This window comes from Bombyx mandarina, chromosome 05, assembly GCF_030267445.1.
Source record: "Bombyx mandarina strain Sakado chromosome 05, ASM3026744v2".
NCBI classification, from domain to species: Eukaryota; Metazoa; Arthropoda; class Insecta; order Lepidoptera; family Bombycidae; genus Bombyx; species Bombyx mandarina.
Window position 1 is genome coordinate 13,949,803 of NC_143212.1, and position 26,548 is coordinate 13,976,350.

The 26,548-nt window shown below is 35.1% G+C and overlaps 1 protein-coding gene across 3 annotated transcripts in view; it reads right to left on the reverse strand.

Moving 5' to 3' along the window:
* exp (expansion) overlaps window positions 1-26,548 on the reverse strand; it is a 150,678-nt gene that overhangs the window by 81,119 nt on the left and 43,011 nt on the right. For all 3 annotated transcript variants that reach the window (XR_016323170.1, XM_028174117.2, XM_028174115.2), the window contains exon 2: window positions 17,691-17,832. Coding sequence is in view for 2 of the 3 variants with exons in the window: in XM_028174115.2 (XP_028029916.2) it covers window positions 17,691-17,832 (142 nt within the window). In the remaining variant the exon portion in view is untranslated. The remainder of the gene's footprint in view (window positions 1-17,690; window positions 17,833-26,548) is intronic.

Genomic DNA, 26,548 nt, shown 5'->3' on the forward strand with positions numbered 1-26,548 from the left:
GGTTTATCGTCCACAAATCTCTCGTAAACAACATTGTGGCCATCGAAAGTGTGTCGAGTAGGGTAGTATACCTTGTCCTCAAAATCTCAAAGCGGTATTCGCTGAAGATTGTACAGGTATACGCCCCATCGACGTCACATCCAGACGATGAAGTGGAAGCTACGTATGAGGACATTAGTAGGGCCATACGTAACTCCCAATCACATTTTACCGTTGTTATGGGAGATTTCAATGCAAAACTGGGCCGTAGAGGCGATGATGAGTTGAAAGTGGGGCCATTTGGATTTGGGCAGCGGAATCCCAGAGGACAGATGCTGGCGGACTTTATGGAGAAGGAAGGACTCTTTATGATGAATTCTTTCTTCAAGAAGCCGCCACAACGGAAATGGACCTGGTTGAGTCCCGACGGTGTAACAAGAAATGAAATTGACTTCATCATGAGCACCAACAGACAGATATTCAACGATGTCTCTGTGATCAACAGTGTTAAAACAGGAAGTGATCACCGAATCGTCAGAGGCATGTTGAATATCAAGGTCAGACTGGAAAGATCGCGTCTGATGAAGTCAACGCTTCGACCGTCGAATGCACAAATCCAAAACCCCGAGAGCTTTCAACTCGAATTGGCTAATCGCTTCGAATGGCTAAACAGCTGCGCATCAGTGGACGATGTAAACAGCAGGCTGGTAGAGACTGTCCGTACGGTAGGGTCCAAATTTTTCAAAACCCACCGTAAGAATAGACCTCAGAAACTATCCGACCGCACCCGAAACCTCATGGCTAGTCGACGTTTGATGACGCTCCAAACTTCGGAGGACGCTGAGTCATATAGGCAACTCAATAGACATATCATGAAGTCCTTGCGAAACGACCTACGCTCCTTTAATACTCAGCGTATCAAAGAGACGATTAAGCGAAACCAAGGCTCTAAAGTGTTCGCAAGAGACGCTTCTATTGGGCAAAGCCAGCTGACGAAGCTGAAGACCGAAGATGGACGTGTAACGTCGAATAAGTCAGAGGTCCTGCGGGAGATAGAGAGGTTCTACGGGCAGCTGTTTACCTCGGTCTCAGCTGAACCGCAAGGTTTAGCTGCAGACCCTAGAGCCAAGCTAACCCGACACTACACTGAAGACATCCCGGACATCAGCCTGTACGAGATTAGGATGGCTCTCAAACAGCTTAAGAATAACAAGGCACCGGGCGAGGATGGAATTACTACGGAGCTTCTGAAAGCGGGCGGGACGCCGGTACTGAAAGTCCTTCAGAAGCTCTTCAATTCCTCTTTGCTCGATGGAAAACCGCCACAGGCATGGAACAGGGGTGTTGTGATCCTGTTCTTCAAAAAAGGTGACAAAACCTTATTGAAGAACTATAGGCCCATAGCACTGCTGAGCCATGTCTACAAGCTGTTCTCGAGAGTCATCACGAAGCGTCTCGAACGCAGGTTTGATGACTTCCAGCCTACCGAACAAGCCGGTTTCCGAAAAGGCTACAGTACCATAGACCACATACATACGCTGCGGCAGATTGTACAGAAGACCGAAGAGTACAATCGGCCATTATGCTTAGCGTTTGTGGACTATGAGAAAGCCTTTGATTCCGTCGAAACATGGGCGGTCCTTAGATCTCTCCAGCGGTGCCGTATTGACTACCGGTACATCGAAGTATTGAAGTGTTTGTATAATAACGCCACCATGTCAGTCCGAGTACAGGAGCATTGCACGAAGGAAATCCCTGTAAAGAGAGGAGTGAGACAGGGAGATGTGATATCTCCGAAACTGTTTATCACTGCTCTGGAGGATTCCTTCAAACTTCTGGAATGGCAAGGACTTGGCATCAATATTAACGGCGAATACATCACTCATCTTCGGTTTGCCGATGACATCGTGGTCATGGCAGAGTCGCTGGAAGATTTAGGGCGTATGCTCGGTGACCTCAGTAGGGTTTCTCAACAAGTGGGTCTTAAAATGAACATGGACAAAACAAAAATCATGTACAATGTCCATGTTGCACCCACCATAGTTACTGTTGGGAGCTCTACTCTTGAAGTTGTTGACGAATATATATACCTAGGACAGGCAGTCCGATTAGGTAGGTCCAACTTTGAGAGAGAGGTCAGTAGACGGATCCAACTCGGCTGGGCAGCGTTCGGTAAACTGCACAACGTCTTCTCGTCCAAAATACCTCAGTGCCTTAAGACAAAGGTGTACAACCAATGTGTGTTACCAGTGATGACTTACGGCTCGGAGACGTGGTGCTTCACTAGGGATCTTTTTAGAAGGCTCAAAGTCGCGCAGCGAGCTATGGAGAGGGCTATGCTCGGCATTTCTCTACGTGATCGAATCCGAAATGAGGAGATCCGTAGAAGAACGAAGGTTGCTGACATAGCCCGTAGAATTAGTGAACTGAAGTGGCAATGGGCCGGCCACATAGCACGAAGAGAGGACGGTCGATGGGGCAGAAAGATCCTGGAGTGGCGACCACGTACTGGCAAGCGCAGTGTGGGACGGCCACCTACTAGATGGACCGACGACCTAGTAAAAAGTGCTGGGTCTCGTTGGATGCAGGTGGCAATGGACCGGTCGCACTGGAAATCTATTGGAGAGGCCTATTTTCAGCAGTGGACGGCGATAGGCTGAAATGATGATGATGATGATCTAATTGTTTGCTTTTTAAAATATAATAAGCTAATATGCTGTGTTGTTTTCATTTTTTAAACCAAATCAGACTTGAAAACTTAAACGGAGGATATTTCCACAGCTGTTTTTGTTTCATATTTTTATTAAAACGAACTAAACATCTATATTCTATAACTCATTTAACACATCGCTACAGAGCTGACCAAGGCTGACCACACCCGCCCGATTGCCTTATTCGATTCACGTGTATCAAGTATGAACTACATTTACTTAAGGAATGTCTTGATTTATTTATGACTGTTTTTTTTTCTCGTTAAATCCGTACTTATTTCCCGATTCTATTGACGAATTAATTTTACGAACTTTATTAATTAAATAAAAAAAAATGATAAATTTTTGTTTTATTTAGAGGTTATTAAAGCTCCATAGATAAAATTCATATTATTAAATAACTTGTTAACCTCAAATGTGTTTCGATCACTGATTTCAATAGATACCAATTCCAACTACCAGGGTGGGCTGATATTCACACGAATATTTCAGGCAAAACCTTTTTTTTGTCATTGTTAATGTATCATTCAATAAAAATTTACTTTACCTGCCATATAAAATTTACCTGCCAACCGGTTATGTGGTTTATGAAAAATCACAACCTCGGAGAACTTTACGCCAGTAACGTTTTCAAATCGAATTGGTTTGTCCCTTCCAATAAAAAATAAAAGGATAAGGTTAAAGTTCAAAGGGGAAAAAAGTCGTTTTTGACACCGCTGGATAATAACACTAAATAAAATTTATTAAATTAGGAATATTTTTATATTTCGTTGACAGTTATGTGCAACGTGAAATTGATAAAGAAGCAAACACAAAAATGTATGTATTTATCTTTATTATTTAAATGGGTGGATGAGAGCCATGAGTTTCTAAGGCCTCAGTTATTACAGTACACCACCCTTCAAACCGAAATGCATATGCAACTTATGTTGATTATTCAATACCAATATATTTTTTTATAGCATAGATGAGTGGACGAGATCATTTTTTTGGAAATAAACAAACAAAATTTTTTGAAACCTTCAAGTATTTGTTTATTGCCACAAATCGATGTCATGTGACGATTATTCACGCAAAAAACGTTTAATATTATTGAACTTAAGCAACTCTATTTTTTTCTGACTGTCTTAACAATACTTGAAACATACAAAGGATAAGTACTGCTCCAATATTTACTTAGCAGATACACTTACAAAGTACTAATCGAATTTGGAAAAGATTCCGTCAATTATATATGTAAACTGATAGAATGAATATTTTGTTGATAAAGCGTAAATAAATGTAGCAACGATTAAAACAGCTTTTTAATTGATACGAATCAAAATGGGCAATTCAAACTCAAAATCAAAAATAAAATATGTAAAAACAAATAAAATAAAAAATACGTTCGTACCATTTACTTCACTACACACAAACATACCGATACACAAATATTTTTTTTGCGTCTGGAATTAAATTATTAAGTGAATGTATCTTTCATAAACGCGTGCTCCAACCATATCATAAGAACGTTTGTAATGTCGATGTCAACACTGAAGGTCTAACGTTAATTTGTAACATTATTAAATATAAATTCTTTACGCTTTGACGAATACAAGTAATGTTAATGATGAAGTAAATTTACTCGAAGCTATGCAAGCTAGTTTGAATTACGAATGAATCGGTTGAAAATATGAGTAAAGCTTTCTTCATCTTTCTTTCCTAATTGTGTGAAATAAGGATTTAAAAAAAAATAACATCTGTGATTGGTAAAAAAAAACCTACTCTTGATTGAATTAAAGAATCATTTGGCTTGGCCTGCAGAGTGAATCGAATTATTAAAACAAAAATAAACTTCTTCATACTACACGAAACTAATCATCAATTATCGAATCGAATATGTAAGACGACTTTGATTTGAATGATACGACAGTTTACAAAAATCTATATATATAAAAATGTCGTTAGATGTTCGTTAGTCTCGCTAAAACTCGAGAACGAGTGGACCCTCTTGAATTATTTGTGGAAGTCCAGAGAAGGTTTAAAAGGTAGATAAATATGAAAATGCTCGGGATTAAATAAAAATAACAATTTTGTTTTTCCTTTGATGTGTACCCCGTCGGACGGATTTCTTTTGTTTGTTTTAAGTTTATTTTATACAAAAGTTTAGCTCTTTTATTTATCGATTGAGGCACTACGAAGTCTGCCGGGTCAGCTAGTAACCAATAAAAATAAAGTGGTTTTGCGTAGTTGTCTATTGGTTTTATAAATCCAAACACACTGGCACTAACGGCTTGCCTATCCATGAGCTCCGAACAACGGATAGGAGCATTTTACAATGCAATTGAGACTTCATGTCTCATGTTACAATGTAAGTGGAATTTGAGTGCATGTGGCTGCGGTTACCATTCAAGGCCAGGTATTCAAGATCCCAAAACAAAGCTTAAATTAATTTTGAAAAACATATTACTATATTGTATACCTTTTGACTTTAAATTAAGCAATCCTTAACCCACTTGGGTCTTAAACAATCACAATATAATAAATATGTTAATATTTCTCATACTTCTAAAGATCGGATTATTTTGCGTCCGTTCTAATACAAGGGCCGTATTAAGCAAATGAAATGCGAGATCCGTCATCAAAGTGTCAAAATATTGAAGAATATAAAATCTTAAAAATGTTATAACTCACAATTTTTGTATGATACGAATATTCTAGCACTCACTATTAATTGTTATCGAATGTTTTAATCGATTATTTAATTAATTAGTTTTGGTATATCAAAGCAATTATGGTTTATCGGCAACCTCAAATATGTTACCTTAAATGAGAAGTTACAAAGTAACGGTAACATCCTACGAAAATATTAAATATTAAATAAGCCGTTCGTAAATTTTACTTTGAGGCAAGCTGCTTGCATAAAATTTAATACACGATTTGTGACTGTAGATTTGTTTTGTTCCAAAATGAAGTGTGACAAAAGAATTTTTTTTATCGCATTTTTTTTTTAACATCAGGTATTAGGTGTTAATAGGGCAGATCAAACCACAACTTATTTCTATCTCCCTACCACCAGTAGGGACAATTTTACAATTGTTTCTACAATAAATAAAAGTGTCTACTTCAAAGTTCACAGGTACCGTTCTTGAGTGCCTGTGAGTATCTTCAAATCTACTTAACCACATAAAATCAGTTTAAATGTCATTAACGCATGATTCCGTAAGATACCGAAGCTTTGTGTTAAGATGTTGATCTACACGCGAATAACAGTATTGTGGCCTTTCAGGGCGTGTTTCCTACATTCTTATAGAATTACTTATGGGTCTGTTTTTTAATATTCGATTTAAATTTAATAATTATAACGCTATCATTTCTATGCTTTTCATTTAGAAAAAGTCAAACTATATTTTTTTTTAAATTGTTCATTGAATTCTGTGTGTTTACGTTGCTATTTGAGGATTTCAACAAGGGCACGTTAATTTAAAATTAATAATTTGTTCAGTCTAATTTTCGTTTAATTATTGGTATTGATATTATTTTTGTGCGAAATCTGATTTTGCGCCAATAACGTACTTACATTGGGAAATCTTTTAGTTTAAAAAAAAACCATACAATTAAGTATATCAACAAACCAAATGGAATTAATTTAAACAAAGAATAAGATAGAAACAATAAGCACGGATACAAGTTTAATTGCAGCGCACAAAAAGCTGTTCGGGACCAGATTAGCCACTCCAGTGGCTACTACCCTGGACCAATTAAGCAGAGCAACCTTGGTCATCTCTTGTCGACCTTTCCAGCGGTAGTTAGCCACTGTTTATATAGTGAACGGCAAATAAGATCGATCTCGCAGTTTGCTTTATTATACTAAGAGAATAAATACCGACATGCAATACGTTGATCCTGAAAAAATGCTGCCTGATAAACACTTAGGGGTTAGAGTATGAGCTTGCCGATTTGCACTGAAAAGTTGATATTCGCTGATTCGTTGATATAAAAAAAAACGACTTTTTAAATCCGACTGTATTTTATGTGTGTTGTTGTGACCTTACAACTTTTTCTTGGTGAACTGATTCTGATAGTACTTTTTATTTGAAAGCCGTTGCTTTAATTTAAATTTTTATCAAAATTTTACTACATTTTTTTATTGTTTAGATGGGTGGATGAGCTCACAGCTCACCTGGTATTGTGTGATTACTGGAGCCCATAGACATCTACAAGGTAAATGCGCAAACCACCTTGAGATATAAGTTCTAAGGTCTCAGTATAGTTACAACGGCTGCCCCACCCTTCAAACCGAAACGCATTACTGCTTCACGGCAGAAATAGCAGGGTGGTGGTACCTACCCGTGCGGACTCACAAGAGGTCCTACCACCATTAAAAAGCACCAAGGTCCTAGCACCAGTAGCAGCTATCCTTTGCGTATTACAATGATAATCTTGTTTTTTAGTTGGTAAAGCCACGTCGCTGCCTACCTCTGAGTACTCTCCGTAGGCCTCGATTGAGAGAGGACATGTATTATTTATATAAGTACAATGCGAGGTCACGCTCTGGACTAGTGCACTTAAATTACGATTGAGCAAACATAGTCAAGTATAAACAAAACCAATTCTAAGAATAAATAATTTTCTGTTTGCCTTCATTATCTTCAATAACATCACTTCACTTTGAAATATAATTTACATCATTAAATTTTGGATTCATGCTTACAATTTCAAATACTTGAAAGAAGTATAATATTATGTATAACACATAGTTTTTTTTTTTTTAAGGGATTTTATGACCTGATAGCTAAAACCTTTAGGTCAAGACTTATTTTAATATAAATTCTTATTTTTATGGAAAATGATAATATGAAGTGAAATTAAATTAAATGGATTAATATAAAACATGATATGACACGAAATGAAATGAAATGAGATGATATGAGATGAAACATAATCTCGGTAAAATGGCGGTCATTTACTGAGACGTTTTCAGTGGACTTTTTGGAGAAACCCGAGAAGCTATGTCCAGCAGCTTTGTTTCATTTTCTCACATTTGTGCACTTTCACAGATATTAAACAGTTGATAAACCAAAAATAAATTTACAGTAAATAGTTTAGACTCTTTATCTTGGTGTTTGAGACAATTACATTATAGGTCTGCTCGCCTTCTTTCTTTATCATAATATTCAAAGATAACTGATACATATTATATCTTTCCATTGAAGTTTGTTTATTCAAGATCTAGTTTGAGCCAAGAACAAATTTAGCTTTTCATATTCTAATTATTCAGCTTTTCAGATACACCGCATCTATGCTATTCTTTATCAATTATCAATAAACGCAAAACAGTATACACTGCAATTTGCTGTAATTAAAATTATCATTTTCTATTTGATCTCAAAGTTTAATATCCTTTGAAAAATGAATTTCAACTATAACCGTTCATGTCTACAAATCTTAATATCGAGTTAACAGTACTATTGCTTCAACAATTATAGTTTTTCTGTTTCGATATTTTAATTCAAACCTAAGTGCTATTAGAATAAAGCTATAATATTTTAAATGGAAATCTATGTTCTTTTGTCTAGTTTGAATAAGACAAATGGCTTGATTCTGTCGCGTACAACATGATTGATGTTGGACAAAATAGGATTAGTAAATTTACAAGATAAGCTTAGGGACATCGATAATTTGAACGAAAGCACAAAATTAAAATATACTTTGTCATAGCGGTGCACGTGTATCTTTCGTGTAAGAGACCATAGGTGTCACATTTGGCTTATAGATTAATGCATTAATAGGACTTTCAAATATTAACAGTCCAAATACGAATCCTCAAGTTCTTCGGGTGCATCACTCGTAATGAGGATTCCGTTGAGCGGTTAGTGGTGCGAGAGAAAGTCGAGGGCAAAAGATCTCGCGGACGATCTCCAACACGATGGACCGACCTCATAAAATCTGTGACTCAATCTAACATAAATAATTGTTCTCACTCTGCGAAACATCGTGCCACATGGCGTCGCATCGCGAGAGCATCGGTATCGCAGGGTTCGACTGATGCATGACCACGACCACTTTGTCAAGAGTGTGTGACTAGGAAGAAGAAGAATTAATGCATTAAATGTATTCATAACTCCTCAATATTAACGTATTAGCAATATACGTAAAGTCATTTATATCTTTTAACGGAGCACAGAGAAAGTTAATTAACGAAGAAGATTCTAGAGAATTTCAAAATCTGTTCTTGAAGATGATGAAGCGATCACGTAAGTATGATACTTGTCATTTGAATATTACAATAAACCAAAAGCGACACAATGTTTGTTTAGAGAATGGTTTTAGTAGTTCTGGTACATTCACCAAGACACCTGAAATGGAAAAAGGCTGTCAAAATGGAACATGGAATTTGTTTTGGTTCGTCTTTCATTGTTTTATACTTATTTGGAATCGGTTTGGAAGTATAATCGATTTGGTGTATATCAGATTTGAAATTATACTATTGTGGAATCTAATAGTAAGAATAATCTTTTATTTTACGTTTTATTTCAGAAGAATTTTGAACACGAATACGCCACGGACCAATCTGTTTGACTTTCAAGTGTGGGCATGTAATTGTTATTATCTATTCAAGGTAGATTCCTAAACACCGTTTTACATATCAATCTACAATATGTTATCTGCTAAAGGGAAGTTTTAAAAAAACTGGTTTAGAGGAATGTCTGCAACACTATTCGTTTTGTTTGCCATTATGACTTTCTCTTTGAGGTATCAACCTAGATTTTAAGGAAGATTCTAAGTGTGCTTAAGGTTTAAATTCCTGTGCCTCGTCTCCGTCAAATATTGTATTTATCTAAATTACACTTTGAGAACGATGCTTCTAAATTTTACGTAACGATTTCGCTTTCGCTTCTTCCATGTGTGTACAAAGTGTACGTTGCGTGCAAAATTTAATTTTCACACGAGTCAAAACGCTTTGACGAATGATTTTTGTAACACCAATTCTATTCATATGACTTTTACGTTTACGAAAACCATATTATTTTTAATATGAGTAAGCAGAACCTCTCAAACAAAATACTTAAAATCTGTAAGAATATAGTTAATTGTATAAACGCGAGTGTGCGTATCGAAAATTTGTTATTTCCTCGGAATATGAATGAATATATTTATGAAGAAGTAGTACGACATAGCAATGCAGCAAAAAATGGTCATAATAAAAGCAGCAGGTACAATTACCGACGTAACTAAATACAGGGCATTCCACTATAGCAGCTTTAGTGCCCAGGCTTTAAAGTAGATAGTTGGATAACAAGAATTATGCCAGTGCAAAGCTGCGGGGCAAGACAGGTGTGTGAAAATGAAAGTTGTTCTCTTCCTGCTCAGTAGTTCGCCTCGGCGATTCCCGTCGACTACGGCTATAACTAGAACTTACGATACAAGGACGCGACAAATGTACCGTGATAGAAACATCCGTATACGTAAGGCGATGGCGCATTTTCTTCTTAAGGATATTTAGATATAAGCAATAAAAAAAAAACAAAAAAAAAACTTGGACCAGAAGAAGAAAAAAATTAAATACGAGCATAATACAATACTACAAAAAATATGATGAATTTAATTTTAGGAGATAATTAAACGTAAGCATATAGAACAAACCAGGAAACCGGTCAATACAAAACAAGTTTTCACCAAAAAGGATAAAATGTTTAAAACATGATTGATCATGAAGTCATAATTCTCAATCAACTAGCAATTAAGAAGACTGTGTCATTCCGTAAGGTTATTTAAAACTTGTTAATTAATAAAGCAAACGAAAGCAAAAGTTATGAGAGCTCAAATCGGCTACTTTCACAGTGAAACGGAGATGCTAAAAAGTGAAAATGCTATAACCGTATCGGTAGCCGTGATAATAACGCGCTTATCGATAAACCAATATGAGATGCCATTCACGAAAACATTGAAACGGGTTTTGAAACAAACGAAGATCCCATAAATGTTAACGATAATGTAAAGCGATTAAAATGAATCAATAACGGTTGCGAATACGATGCAGTTGATTTTGGAGGTCGTCCAGTTAACGCAATGAGGGAAAGGCAAGGACGCAGGGACCAGACTACTTAGCATCTTGAAGATTGTCCTACGATATTGGCAACTACAATTAATTAGAACGATGCCTTTGAATGATTATGACAACAAGGCAAAGTTAGAGGCGTCTGAATTTGAAGACTAAAAATTATTAACCAATTTTCTGACTTATGTGATCATTCGGTTTCCATAACCGATAAAAATCTGGGTACCAATGTTAATGGTCAGAAATGCTCGTATCATTAAATAGCTATGTTGGTTGAACTTTAAGCTACAGATCTTAAGTAAATAATATTCATATTATTTCGATGCGCACATTCGAGTACATCACTGAGAAAATAATCGAGGACGCGTATTTTTATAATAATATAAGACTGCCAGAAAAGATATGTATGTCAAGATACCGAACATGCAAAATCATTTTAAGTTCCATTATTTATTATGATAAGGACCTGTCAAGAGGACAATTGAACTGATTTATACCAACATTCTTTGTTCGTGGTGCATACATTTATAAAAATAGTTCACGAAATAACCTAATTAATATTATTCCTTATAAGCCGGATGTAGTGTCCCTTTTTTTGTATATAACGTTTTATTTGTTACTAAAAATGCAACGTAAAACGCTTTTTCCTTTTCTTTTTTTTCTTTAGTGGTTAGGAATAAAAGATAGTTAGTGATAATTCCGGTCATTTATAGTTCGTTAAATATAAGTGACTTTCACCGATCGTATATAATACCACCTTTGAGATATCGTGACCCTAATACATGCAGTACTTTCAAAATCAAACAAGCAAGAAAATGATACCGGCATAATAAGCACATTTAAATTAATTAACGCATTGTCATCATCAATGAACGTTTGATAAACTTCAATTACAAGCTACTATAATACGAATGACCTTTTCTATGATTTGATTATATACAACTCACTATTAAGTACCCAGTAGTGTCAACTGTAATCTTTCGCAAGTACATAAGCTCTTGCATGGTTCAGATTACGTCATTTCACTACTGCAAGCCATTGAAATGTCAAATATTGACCCATGACACGCGGATTCCGCCACTTGTCTTAATAACCGGTTAAATCTAAATGGTAAAGTCACACATGACTAGTCACCCAACTAGGAGATTTTTGAATAGAAATCAGCGATTTGGAAATCAAGTAACGGTCAAAATTACAGCGAATTACATTCATTAGGGTTATTGTAGTCGCATAAATACTCTTAGGTAATACCAGATGGTTATCTTAGATTAGTGATGCTTAATGCAATATAGATTATGATTCGGTAATATTTTAATTTAACATTACAGTGATTGAAATGAGAACGATAATCAAAATATATTTTTTTATCAAAATTTTGGGGTACCGAAAATTTTTATGTTGATTTTACATTTATTAGATTACAAAAGATCAGATGACTTCTTAAAGTCGCGGAAGACCACCAATACACAAAAATTCAGCAATACTGACAGACAGCTGCGTTAACGATTGGTATTGATAACTTGTTCACGATATTGTCGCAAATTCACTGCTCAAACAGGTGAATGTTGTGTAACCGGCATTGGGTAGCTTGAGTTACGACATCCAACGCGTGAACTGCGGCCAGCGACAGTCTAGTATTAAGGAGAACGTTCAAGCTGTATGTTTGTTTATACTACCCATATTATTCAATTACGTATGAATGAATTTAAGTAGTAAGGAACGTGAATCAGGAATGCCTCACTCTAGTAATTATTTCGTAAAATAAAAAAATAATAGTTTAAAAAAACTAACAAAATACGCTTTTATAGAAGAAAATCTAACTATAAAATAGAAAATGAATTTTAATAAATTTGGATTCAAAATAGCGTTAGAAAAAAATATTTTATTATTAAAAGCGTGGATTTTCAGGATATTATTAAAATAACCCTTCTACTCATCTCGGTTCATAAAATATTTATAACTACTATACCATACCACTGAAGGGAGGAATTGATTTGAGTTGAATGAGTTATTATTAGTTGTGTGGATTATTTTTTCGTATTAGACATTAAAATAGCATAGTTTATTGGATATCTATTTATAATTCATTAGTTATTTTGTGCATTTCATTAAATTAATCCTTGACATGATTTTAGTTTATTTGAATACAAATATTTAAACAAGTTCTTTGATATAATCAAAGTGAGGTATTCAATTTAATGATAGCTAGCTCTAAAAACCACTATTAGTTGAATAACAAAAAAAACTTCTTTTGTTTTTCTTCTCCTACTATTGGTTTCGTAGTTTAAGATCAACAAGTTAACATATTTAAAACTAAAATTAAAAAAAAATTGGTAATGTAAATTCTACATAAGACTACAAATAAATACCTACCTTTTGGAATGTTTAAATAGAATTCTTAATTTTCAAGCCAGAATAAAAGCTAATGCTCTCAAATTACATTTAATTACGCTTTGTATAATTTTAAGCTGATTCACGTCGATGGAAAATATTCGTGATAAACATCAAGCAGGCATAAAATATGGTTACAAAAACAAAAAAAATCCGGTGCTAAAATATCACTAAGACGATCGATTGATGTCGTTCTACTGTTCCAAAGAATTCGAGGTAAAGGTTTTTTTTCAAAAGTATTAAAAACGGTAATTTCAGTGAAAGACACTTGTTTGTAGCGGAATTATGTATAGCGGCCTCGGACTACATTTGAGACATTGCGTTCGTCTATTTCTTAACGCGGAACGTATTCTGGAGCCTTGATATTAACGAAAATGCTAAACTCGACGGCTGTTATGACTCGTGACTGAATTGAAAAAAATTATTTACAAAATGTTTTTTTTTTTTCTTAGATGGTTGGACGAGCTCACAGCCCACCTGGTGTTAAGTGGTTACTGGAGCCCATAGACATCTATGACGTAAATGCACCACCCACCTTGAGATAAGTTCTAAGGTCTCAAGTATAGTTACAACGGCTGCCACGCCCTTCAAACCAAAACGCATTACTGCTTCACGGCAGAAATAGGCGGGGTGGTGGTACCTACCCGCGCGGACTCACAAAAGGTCCTACCACCAGTAACAACAGTAAAATCTTAAATATATATGCAATACATTTTAATATTAGTTGCATCTGGCATTGCTTTAAAAAGGAAAATTTAATTTAAAAATCTCGTAACGTAATTGAGCCGTGAAATTAAAAATTGCTTTGAATTAGGACCCTAAAAGTAAAAATCGAAAATTCGTCAAAATCATTCGCGCCTTCATTGTCTGTTTGGATCAATGACCCAAATATTTATGTTTTGCAATCCTTTATCTTGTTGTACAATGATCCACTAATTACTCAAGCTCAAGCCGTAAGATTTGATGGAGATAAGTCATGTAAGTTGCATGTATGACAGAATGGCCTAAAGTATAACGGATGAAGTGCCCACGTGATTTAGCAGATTTGTATTGACAAGTGAAATGAATATACAAAACGGTTTATAAGAAGGATAAGTTAAACACAAAACGTGATTTGAATTTAAAAATAAAACTTTAACAGTATTATTGAAGCAATGGAGTATAACAATAACAGACTATACTTGTGCATAAGTGATAAAATCATTCGTTGACATTGTACATTCGGTAAGGTCAAACGTTCGAAAATTCTAACCAGTGTGCTTAGTGCGAGTTTTTTATCGTTATCCATAGCGTAAAAGTTAGCCCAATTTTGTATGCAGTTGGAACAGCGCCCCTAGCGGCAAACGTGGGCAAATGATCCCATTCCATACAAATATGAGCTAACTTTTACGCTATCGAGAAGGTTAAAAAACTCGCACTAAGCACACAGATGTTTTCCGGAGTATTTATGATGCCGCAATCCAACCGTTGTTCCATTGGTCACGAGCAGTCACTAGATCTTAATCGAGCAGAATCGTAACCTGTCGGCTTATGTCTGGTCGACAATTTATTACTGGGTCATTTGTATTAGTGGAATCGGGTAATGTATCAATTGTATCAATTGTTTATTTTTTGTTTTTTATGAATTCGTATATTGGACGATTATCTCGATATTTTATATAAGGTCTTGAAATTATGTAACTGATGCTTAATTAATACCAAATTACTAAGGATCGTAGCAATTTAAATTGATTATGATAGTACCGGAGTTAATAAATTTCTTGTTTGTTTGTTTATTTGCTTTTCAAGGATCTTTTGTATTTTATGTGTATGAAGCCAATGTCATGACGGAAGCTGTAGATATAAGAAGTAAAAACTTTCTTCACGACCAAGTAAGAGAGTTGGTCGCAATAAAATTGTCCACTCTCAATATTCATTCTAATGCTACAATTAACAAAGGCACCACAAATAGCAGTCAATAAAATCAAACAAAAAATAATTCAACAACCGATTTCAGACCAACACGCTGATCTCTAGTTGAAACCACAAGAGATTTACGCCTAACTAATAAAGTATCAAGACTTTTTTTCTATGAAAGTGACATTGAAAATTATAAGCTTTCATTACATTACAACCGCAAGTATAATACAGGAGAAAGCTTTGGTGAAAACGGAAAAGATTTAGAACAAAGCAATAACAACTTAGATACTATTGTGGAACTAGTTAAAGAAGCTATTTTACAAAACTACAATTACATTGATTCTTTTCTTAGCATATAAATCGAAAGACTAACAAGAAAACTGGTAAAGGAAAACATTTCATTGAAAATATCAAAAGGCATCGATGTTAAATGAAACGAAGTAAGTGTTAGACTTTGTTTTATGCGAATTATTCCCACGTCCCTAATAGCGGCAGTCGGAAATTGTTACAAAAACACAATCATAAACAAAGGAAAGGAAAACATAATATGCACGCGGAACAAGCGATGCTGATGGTTGCGAATTTAGTTAATTAACCGCAATTTGTCAAACTTGTGTAATACAATGTCGATCTAAAGACAACGGGTAAGGTACGTGACTTAAGTTTTGCGGTTAGAGAATTGCTCTGCAAATTACTGTGCTTTTCACTTTAACTTAAATTAATTTAATGAATTGATAATCAAATACAAAATTGATTCATCTTTTGCACAACGAAAATTGACTTAGCACGATTTACTTAAGAGTAAGATTCACATAAGTGCGGTGCATTTTAGTTAATATGAATCATTGGCAAATACTAGCACACTCTTAATGCTTGAGGACATCTGTTTTTTTGTTTTCTTTTCTTACACTAATTTGTACACTGGTTCCTTATTTGATGATTTGTCAAACAAAACAGTCGTCTCTTATTCAATCTCTTTTTCTTTAAAATATTACTAGACTCGCTGTGTGGTTTTACACAGGTTAAATTGTAATTAAGAAAGATTTAAACATATTACGTTTGTCGAAGGAAAAATATGCTTGTGTCACCTTAAAGACTAGTCAATTTATAGATTCCGATGTACGTAAAATCACTAACAAACGGTCCTATTTATTATAGTAGATATATTTGGGGCTACCCGGGTCAAGTCATTTACCATGTTAAGCTGTATTATGTGCTAATCCAGGCTATTAACTATTCTTCTGCGAAATAGCATCCATATCTGTGCCGCTATTTACCCGACTGAGTGACAAACATTCAAAGGTACAAAATTATTATTACTAAAATAATTATTTTAGTATGCTTATATTATTTTGAAATCGAAAGACAAATCTAAATTTTACAATAATCAGTATAACAACGAAATGCTGTAGGTTTTATATTGGATGTTATTTCCCAGGACGGCAAGAATTCAAAATACTCTTCGTGATTGATGGGTTGGAAAGTATTATACAGACGTCCATTATGCTTGGACGCCTTGTCATTACATCTGACACAACGAGCTTAAATAAGAAATTTAGTCTTCAGTCCATCGCACCATATTTTTTTTTGTAGAACCATATATGAGAACCAAAGTGAAATATCACCGTTTCGATTTACCAGATCGTCCAAATGTGTTTTTTTTTCAACATTTTAAAGTATCCTACTGAAAATTGCTAGACCTCAAAATCCCATTATTAATTAGGTAATTTGGTGGCAGGACCTCTTGTGAGTCCGCGCGGGTAGGTACCACCGCCCTGCCTGTTTCTGCCGTGAAGCAGTAATGCGTTTCGGTTTGAAGGGTGGGGCAGCCGTTGTAACTATACTTGAGACCTTAGAACTTATATCTCAAGGTGGGTGGCGCATTTACGTTGCAGATGTCTATGGGCTCCAGTAACCACTTAACACCAGGTGGGCTGTGAGCTTGCCACCCATCTAAACAATAAAAAAAAGGTCAGTCTATATGAAATTAAACGCAAAAGACAAAAAATAATTAAAAAGAAAAAAATACACGATCTTCGGCACAACATTCAAATGTCGACGAAGCCTATTAATTATATCGATAACTATTAGCCTGATATGATAATATTATTAACACCACATGCTTCGAAATAACGCGACTTATGGTTTTGAGTGTAATATTAACTGGTATTTCCGTGAAGTAGAGCGCTCTACCAAAACCACATTCAATTTCAAAACAATGTCATCAGCTAGTGCATCTAACGTCTCGATCAGCGAGAACATGGATGCCTTAATTTTATTATCCTGTCTAGCAACAGACTTCTTAGCTTGTGCAACATTTAAGATGAAGATTGTTTTTATTTGATAAACGATTGTTATGAAAAGATCGTTTTTAAAACAGTGACATGAACTTTTATTACTCGTAGCACTAATTAGGCCATTAAAACATATGAGAAATTCCTCAATGATATTCATAAAAATACGGAATAGAAAAAGTGTGTTCCGAGAACTCATACCCTTTTTATGAATGAGCTCAACTCTGAGTAAGTCTGAGTACCTGGCATTAGTGCCATCCATGAGCAACTATGACCACACACTGTCAAGTGGCCACGTATCTTTGTCTGCTTTAATAGGTAACAAAATGTATATTAGGTGGTTTGATAAAACTTTATCAACAATACTCATCTTACCTTATAAAGCTTATCCTTTTGATACCATACGTCTTCCTCCTCTTCCTGAGTGAGTGTTTGCGACAGGTTGTCGCGTGACCGCGATAATATTCGACGTCTAGACACCATTTCGCTTCCAGTCACTGCCTCGAACGGGCCTAGGCTGAAACAATAAAAGTATACAATTAACATAACAGAACAACATGCCCTAAATACATTTTGATATGTTGCTCAAATTAAACGGAACTTAATAATAACTAGAGGTCCCGCAGTAGTCGAAATTCGACTATAATTAATTGGAATTTTATAATAAGTTTGTACACCATAATGATTAAATTTAAATGCAACTTATAATCAATTATTCCATCCGGCGTTCGGTGTGGTTTTAAAAACAGCTTGTCTCTCGACAAAGGCCTCCTCTAAAGATTGCCAATATTCTCTATTTTTTGGCCATTCGACTCCAATGCGGGCCGGCTACACTCTTTATTTCATCTTCCCAACGTTTTGGCTGTCTTCCTTTTTTTCTACAGCCGTCCCCAAAAATGACCAAGATTGATCTAAAGATTGAAACGGAATTTAAATTGGTTCAAATAGTTCATTCATATCTGATTGATTTACGATGAAAAACAGTTCAGATTTTTCACGTCTGTTTGTCAATACCGATTTTCCTTTTTTTTTCAACGTTATAAAAATAAATCTTAATAACGACAATGTGATAGTTAAATAATATGAAACAAAAATGTGTTGTGAGTGATTAAGGTGAAATTTCGACTACTGTTCTAATATAATATAATTGTATACATAGAGTTCTTTAAATAAATTGCATAAGTGTACTATAATATAATAGTTAAAGTATATTTTTAGATTTTGAGACCATCTCTTCTTTGGATTTCACTACATTTCTCACTTGGCTGAATTATAATATACTTGATAATAAAACTATGACCTCTTCAAGTTGCAAGATCGATAGATAACTTCTGATTAACTGCAAGAAATAAAAGATAGACCTGCCAATCGCATTATTTTATTCATTCAAATTAATTACGTCATTTACTAAAAAATACCACGAACAACCCTAAAAACTGTAGTACAATATGTAACAAACAAAAAAAAAACAAATATAACAAACACGTGTAGTAACTTCGCGTGACTCGTTACTACAATTTACTTATTATTCGTGAACTCAGGTTATTCAATATCTTCGTGATGATTAGCTTATAAAACCAATAACGTTGTGCAACTTAATTAATGAGACGACACGTGCTTACCGAAGCAAGATTTAAAAAAAATATCGACATCCACGCTTCGCCCCATCCCTGCGTAATAGAAATTTAGAAACGTTTTTACAGTTTCCGTTTATTGCCAAGTACGATCCGGATAAATCCGGTGAAAAAGAAGTTCATACTAAAGTATGAACTTCTTCCTACTGTATTCCCTAAACGCTATGTCGCGTATCTTCTTCTTTATTTCAATACTTTTGTGGTATTTAGGGGTATTGTAAGTTGTGTTTTTATTGCTTAGATGGGTGGACGAGCTCACACTCCACCTGGTGTTAACTGGTTACTGGAGCCCATAGACGTCTACAACGTAAATGCGTCACCAATCTTGAGATATAAGTTCTAAGGTCTCAACGGCTGCCCCACCCTTCAAACCGAAACGCATTACTGCTTCACGGCAGAGATAGGTGGGGTGGTGGTACCTACCCGCGCGGCCTCACAAGAGGTCCTACCACCAGTCCAGTATACCACTAGTCCACTAGTCCACACGGATAGGTGCCACCGTCGTGCCTAATCCTACTACGAAGCAGTCATACGCTTTGAGACTCCGGCTTTTTTCCAAAGTACCAACCTTATTCATCATTCACGCTGTACAGCGGTGTACCATAGTGAAATCTATCGTCTATCTTTGCAAAATTTCTCTTGAAAAACCTCATGCTATCATCATGCATAAGCACTAGCTCCTACTACTTCCGATCTACCAATGAGCTCCGCATTAACTGCTGTTCTTAGTTTCATTTCACCTATAATGACCATATCACTAACTATATTGATACGATTGTCAAACTTTCTACGGGCTTGTAACACGTAACCGCATTATAAAACCGAAACAATGGGAACAGTGAAAGCTTGCCTATTATTACCATTCGCGACCGGTAACATCCCATCGTCACCTTGTTTTATTTGTTCATTAGTTCCATTGATACAGTTGTATAGTTATTATTTACGATTGGATATGATTTGTTTTTAGCCTAAAGGTTTTTCTCAAAAATTGCATGTATCAAATTGAAAGTTAAGTAAAATACCACAACACAAAAGGTTATTTAAAGTTAAATTAACTAAATAGATTTTATATAGTATAATTAACTTTGTTTTTGCATACAGTAAAGTGTTTATATGTAATAAGTATTTTAATGTGATAAATAATTTATTTTTAAATGTCCGGTATTCAGCAAAAAAATGCAATGCGATCTTCGTCATCTTATGATGTACTCTTAATAATATTATATTTTATTCTCTATTAGTGTAGGGCAGCACACTAACTTATGGCTCTTAATTGTGATAACTGGCGCCCACGGACATTAAGACCAATTACCGTACGATATCCCAATTTAAGATGGCTAAATTATATTGTCTCAATTGTATTTTAGTGAAACGTCTCTAGCTGCGCGTCAAACAGAATAAATGGTACTTACTACATTACATTCGCAATACAACATAGGGTACGCATTAACATCAGTACAAAAAAAATATCCAAATAGGAAACGTAATTTTCTCTTCCAACGATATCGAGTGAAGCGCCTTTGTCTTCGCTGCTGTGGGTAGCGTCTTTAATATTTAACAAAGCGTTGGCTTAGCTTCCTTCCGAGACTTAACAATGCGTGGCATTGAATTCGACATTGGCGCCCGCGGTCCGGATCTAACGATCGCCGGCGGTTCCTCCCATTCATTGCTCACGGTTTGTTTATCTTGGGATTAGCCAAAACTATGTGCAATCTTTCAATTTGCTGTTGAAGCATCGTTAATTAGAAAAAAAAAACTGCCTGATTTGTAAAAAAATAAGCGTTGGTCATATTATATACCTGTGATATTTCCTTATTTATTCGACCGGTTTGTAAATTTGGCTAAATTTTTTCATTATATTCTATATCTGTATTAAAGCAATTGTCATTATAAATATGACATATAACAATAGAAAGCACCAATTCAATGCGATTTTTTGCATTTGTTTAAAAATGAAGTTATCTATTTATTTGTCTTTTTCTAGATCAAGTATACAATTATCATTATTAAATGGTCTGAAACATAAATATTTTAGGCTGTGATAAGAAAATAAGAATATATTAATAATGATCTCATTAGTATCAATAGCTGGAAAGTCGAGAGCAATTTTCCGTGACAGTTTTCTGAAGAAACTTACCTTCTACTCGAAAGTAGTCAGTCATTACGCATACACGCAAATTATTATAACTGTGTTTGCTTTAGAAAGTGTAACGATTTTCAATGGTGTGCCATTATATACAACGATTTCGAATACGGTTATTAGTTTTATATTCTCCATCTACGTACTGAACATGATGCGTTCAGAAAGGAAATAAAAAGTAAAGGAAATAATCAACCAGTCAATTAATGTATTTCATATTTCTACTAGTTAATACTCACTGAACTTATTGGGCACAAAATAAAGTAAAAATCAGTGTGAAATAAAAGCAATACCTAAAACTAAGTCTTGTATTTTTTTTGTCTATATATTATTTCGGATGTTTCGATTAAATTTATAGTTTTCGTGGTCACGGACGACTATCGTATTGTCCTTCGAAATTGGAATATTATGCTAACTATCGTCTAATTTTCAATAAAAGACATATTATCTTGTTATTTACTTGATTTTTATCACACAAAAAAACTTGAGTTTACATATTCAAGTTTTTTTTTATTGCCCTTGTAGGCAGACGATCATACGGCCCACCTGATAGTGAGTGGTTACCGTAGCCCATGGACTTCAGCAATGCCAAGGGGCAGAGCCAAGCCGCTGCCTACAAGATGAGAGGAACCCAGCTGTTAGATAACCACTAACCATGTTCTTAAATTTAGGGTAAGCTAAGGTAACTCCAATTGCTTGACGGTAAATAAGGCAAGAACGCTAATACTAAAGGGTTAGACGATGTGGAAGTAGTTGTTTATGGTAGCCGATGTCACGCACTTACATCTTCTGATGATAACCGAATAGACTATTAACGTATAAGACCTTCTTAATAAACATCCATAATTGGAGATTCCGATATAGAAGATACAATCGAAGACACCTGAAACCGATTATTAAACCTCCGTAACAAAACTGACGGTACAACACTATCGCATGATTAACTCTGCTCCAATAAATACTGCGTTACAGCATCACGAGATCTAGATAGCTTTGTTTTCGCCGTGCGCGATCTTATACCGATAGATGAAGTTTCCTAGAGTTTCTCTAATTGGGAACAATAGTACAGACATTTTTGATGTAACAGTCGATTTAGTATCAGGAAGTGAACGAGATAATGTTCTGTGATAAGTTAAAAGAAATTATGTAACCGCTAAATCTGTTTTACAATCTATGCAGTTAAAAATAAGATTGTGCTTAGCCATTACTACATCCTTCCCTAGCTACTGCAATACGTATACTAAAAGATGACCATATTTTGTAAATTATTTCCTTTTTGTATTAGAGTTAGAACTATTTAACGGTATTCCTTAATTTATTTCTTCAATTAACTAAAATGTTTCTGAATCACATGTGTAACCTAAAAATTAAATTTTTTGACCTAGTAAACAAAGTTTCAACGAATTTACGAACGTGTACTTTCCGCTGACATAATTAAAGATTTCACTGAGCTTCATGAGACTAAACTAAAAATTATAGTCAAAAAGAAATTATATTATTAAAATTTCTCCGAAATCCTATCTCGCGAATCGATCCATCAAAGTCAAGCCTAGACGAGCGTTCGACTATTCCTCCGAGTGCTTCCTAGGAATCAAATTATCATGATAAACCAACGAACTACGGTGACATTGCCAAGTCAACACGGTCGCGTGCCCGATCCGTGATAACGGGAGCGACACAGCCTTACGTGCTAATGCGAATCAAGAGTAGGATCTTAAGAAATGGTCGCTTTGCAGATGTTTACTGCTAGATGTTGGATGGAATTAGGAATTTAGACGACTTGAAATATTTCTTGAAAGCCTTTTGTGGCTTTTCGGTTTTTTGGAAAAATTTCAACTCCTTAAACAGATTGTAAGCAATTAGTTCGCAATAAAATTAGACAGTATGATAGTACCCTTAGGCGGCTACCAAAAATTCCTAATATCAGCACATAATATCTTAATATAGGAACTCTAATGACACATGACTGTTTTATATATGCTTTGTATTGTGTAACATAGGAGTAAGACGTGCCATTTCTGTTCGATTCAAAAGTATGAAAATAGTAAATAATATGTTTGTAAGGATACCTCTCGCGAGACGTAAAAAAACACTTTTGTAAAGTCTATATTAGCGTTAACTACTATTATATAGGAAGCGGCTTGGCTCTGCCCCGGGCATCGCTGAAGTCCATAAGCGACGGTAACCATTCGGTAAATCACCATCAGGTGCGCTATATGCTCGTCTGTCTACAAGGGCAATAAAAAATATTAAAATAAAAGTTTAAAAAACTTTTTATAGAAAATCCAATTAAAAAATAGAAAATAAATTTGAATTAAAAATAGTGTAAGAAAAAAATATTTTATTGTAAAAAAGCGTGGGGTGCATGGTATAAGTAGTTATAAATATTTTATGAACAGATATGAGTAGAAGGGTTATTTTGATAATATCCTGAAAAGCACCCCACGCTTTTTTACAATAAAATCATTTTTTCTTACACTATTTATATCAGATTTCGAGTTAATCCGACGTTTTCAAGGTGGTCAAAATCGTGTTCAAAGATTCCGTTACAAACATACACACATACATCTGAAGCTAATAAAAGCGTATTAAAAAGACATTCAAACACTGAACAGCAAAATTTAAGCCGTTGATCAGAGCAATGCTCGGTGGAAGATCAGTTTTGCAGCAGTTTCCTATGACCTGGTGACCCCCTGATTTGACGTGTAGACAGTCGTTACTTATTTGCCCCGCCGACTAACTGGACTATAACAGTGACATAAATACTAGACGTGCTGCCACTAGTCTGGTCTTGCAGTCTTGATTAACCATAGCCGGCTGAGTAAACAGACCCGTTGGTCGTCCATTGAGATTAAATTTAGAAAGCTGTTCTTCCACTGAAGACTGCGATGTGAATCGGCTAACGATATGGTTGGAGGGCACGACTGTAGACCATAAATGAAATGTTTACTAGAACATACCGTGAACCGGTCACAATTTGTTTTGAAATTTTGAAATTATAAAACAACTAATATGTCTTTCTGTTTTTATGTTAAAAAAAGGTTTGTCAAATTTTTATTATATTAAGAGATTTATATTTAGCAGGTAGGCAGCGGCTTGGCTCTGCCCCTGGCATTGCTGAAGTCCATGGGCGACGGTAACCACTCACCATCAGGTGGGCCGTATGCTCGTCTATACAAGGGCAATAAAAAAAAAAGGTAATTAAAACGTGGTCAAAATCTTTTTTGTATTACATAGAATATAACGGCTATCATTAACAAATACCAAAATCTATAAACTACATAATTTTTTAAAACATTAAAATTTAAATTAAAAATAATAATCGTAAAAATGCTTTTTAGTAGAAATTGTGTTTCCGGTACAACAAACCTACTTCTTTCGAACTTCTTTAGCAATCGTCGTGTTCGTATAACGTACGTATATACATAAACGAGGAATGTATCGTAAATATACATAACAGTAAATAAATACGTCACGGGACACGTTCACTGGGATCGGCGGCCCAGTTCGTAGCGAACGACGAACACGTGCTTCGAGAGATGGGAACATGATGACTCGATATAGATTGAATCGATTTTTTTTAAGGAATCGACTCACTCAATCTTAAAAACTTTCTTGGCATATTAGACATTGTTAGCCTTGTTTGTTTTAATTGATTTTAAATGAAAAAGGACGAAATTCTGGAATTACACTGGATTTGGTTTTATCGACGCCTTTAAGGCTAGTTGCTTGTTTGGACACTTCTGCTAAAATTTAGTTTTCAAGCAATTTTCAGACGTAGACGCAAATATGGATAAACTTTTTGTAATTATTATTATATTTCCTTTGGAGTTTTGGGGAAAAGAGATTAATATTGTATTTTGCGTGTGACGAAGTAGAACATAATTGATTACGCTAAAAAAAAGCAGCTTCTTAAGCGAATACAAAAACACTTACATTTTATTTTAATTTTTTGGACTTTTTATACTAGTCTGAAATCTAATGCTTATTTTGTACCGTAATTTACAATCTTATAAAATTTGCTTATAATGCTTGATTGATTATAAGGTAGATTATTAATATATAATATTAAATATATTTTATTATCTATCGATATCCCTGTTCTGTTATCCCTAGTGCTAGTCATTACGGGAGTCGCTTAGCGGAACAGGTTTTAACTCTTATTTTCTTTGCCACGATACGTGGAGGCATTCCCCGCTCGATTGCTACGGTACTTATAGGGCTGCTAGATAACAACTGTCCAAAGTATTATTCAAATAATAATAAAAAATAAACACAATAAAAAATCGTTTTAGAAATGAAATGAATATCATCAATATAGTCGAAGTAAATAAATTTTTTTTTTTTTTTTTGCCTTTGTAGGCAGACGGGTATACGGCCCACCTGATGGTGAGTTGTTACCGTCGCCCATGGACTTCAGCAATGCCAGGGGCAGAGCCAAGCCGCTGCCTACCGCTTAATACTCTCCACAAGCCTCGTTTGAAGAAGGACATGTCATAGCGCTCGGGAAACACCGTGGAGGGGAGCTCATTCCATAGCCGGATGGTACGTGGCAAAAAAGATCTCTGGAAACGCACTGTGGATGACCGCAGCGGCTCCAGGTAGTATGGATGAACTCTACTCCGGTGGCGGGCGGTGCGATGGTAAAAACGAGATGACGGTATCATCTCGAACAATTCCTCAGAGCACTCCCCATGGAACATACGGTATAAAATACAGAGGGAACCGAAGTCCCTCCGCAGACCCAGAGGCTCCAATCATCATTATATGCATCATAAACAATATGCATCATAAACGATAATTCAAAAGTTACTGGTCAGATCTAGATAAAACTTAAATCGGTCCACATGAGAAGCACCAGTTTTTAAATACAAAAAAAGAAAGAATTATCAAAACCGATTCATCTCGAAAGAAGTTCTGAACTATGAAAAATAGAGTCTCCTCTTTTTTTAACTTTTGATTAATTTGATATTTAGGTGGGTAAAAAGTAAGAACATTGATATCAAAAATACTAATTTACGGTTTCAATTTTCATATTTTGTTTCAGACAAGATAAGCGCGCCAAAAATTTGTCATTATGGGAGGCATTTAGATACAACTTGAACTGATAACCAATCTAATTGAAAAAATGTAATTTATGCAATGTTCTAGCAAAAAGAACGTGCTACTTGTGTTGAAGCTACGAAAGAAAACGACGACGTGAATTTTTTATTATATTTGTTATGAAAAAAAGTCACAGAGAATATCGTAACAAAAACTATTAAAATTGGACGCCTAAAGTGAGCAGGACATGTATTTAAAATAGGAAATACTAAAATACTGAAATAAATACTATACGACAAACCGGATGACCGAATTAATCGTGGGAGGTCCAAGCTCAGATGGTTATATGTCGTAGAGCAAGACCTCAAAGGAAAAAGGAATTGGTGTTAAAATTTGGAAGGACAAAACTATGATTA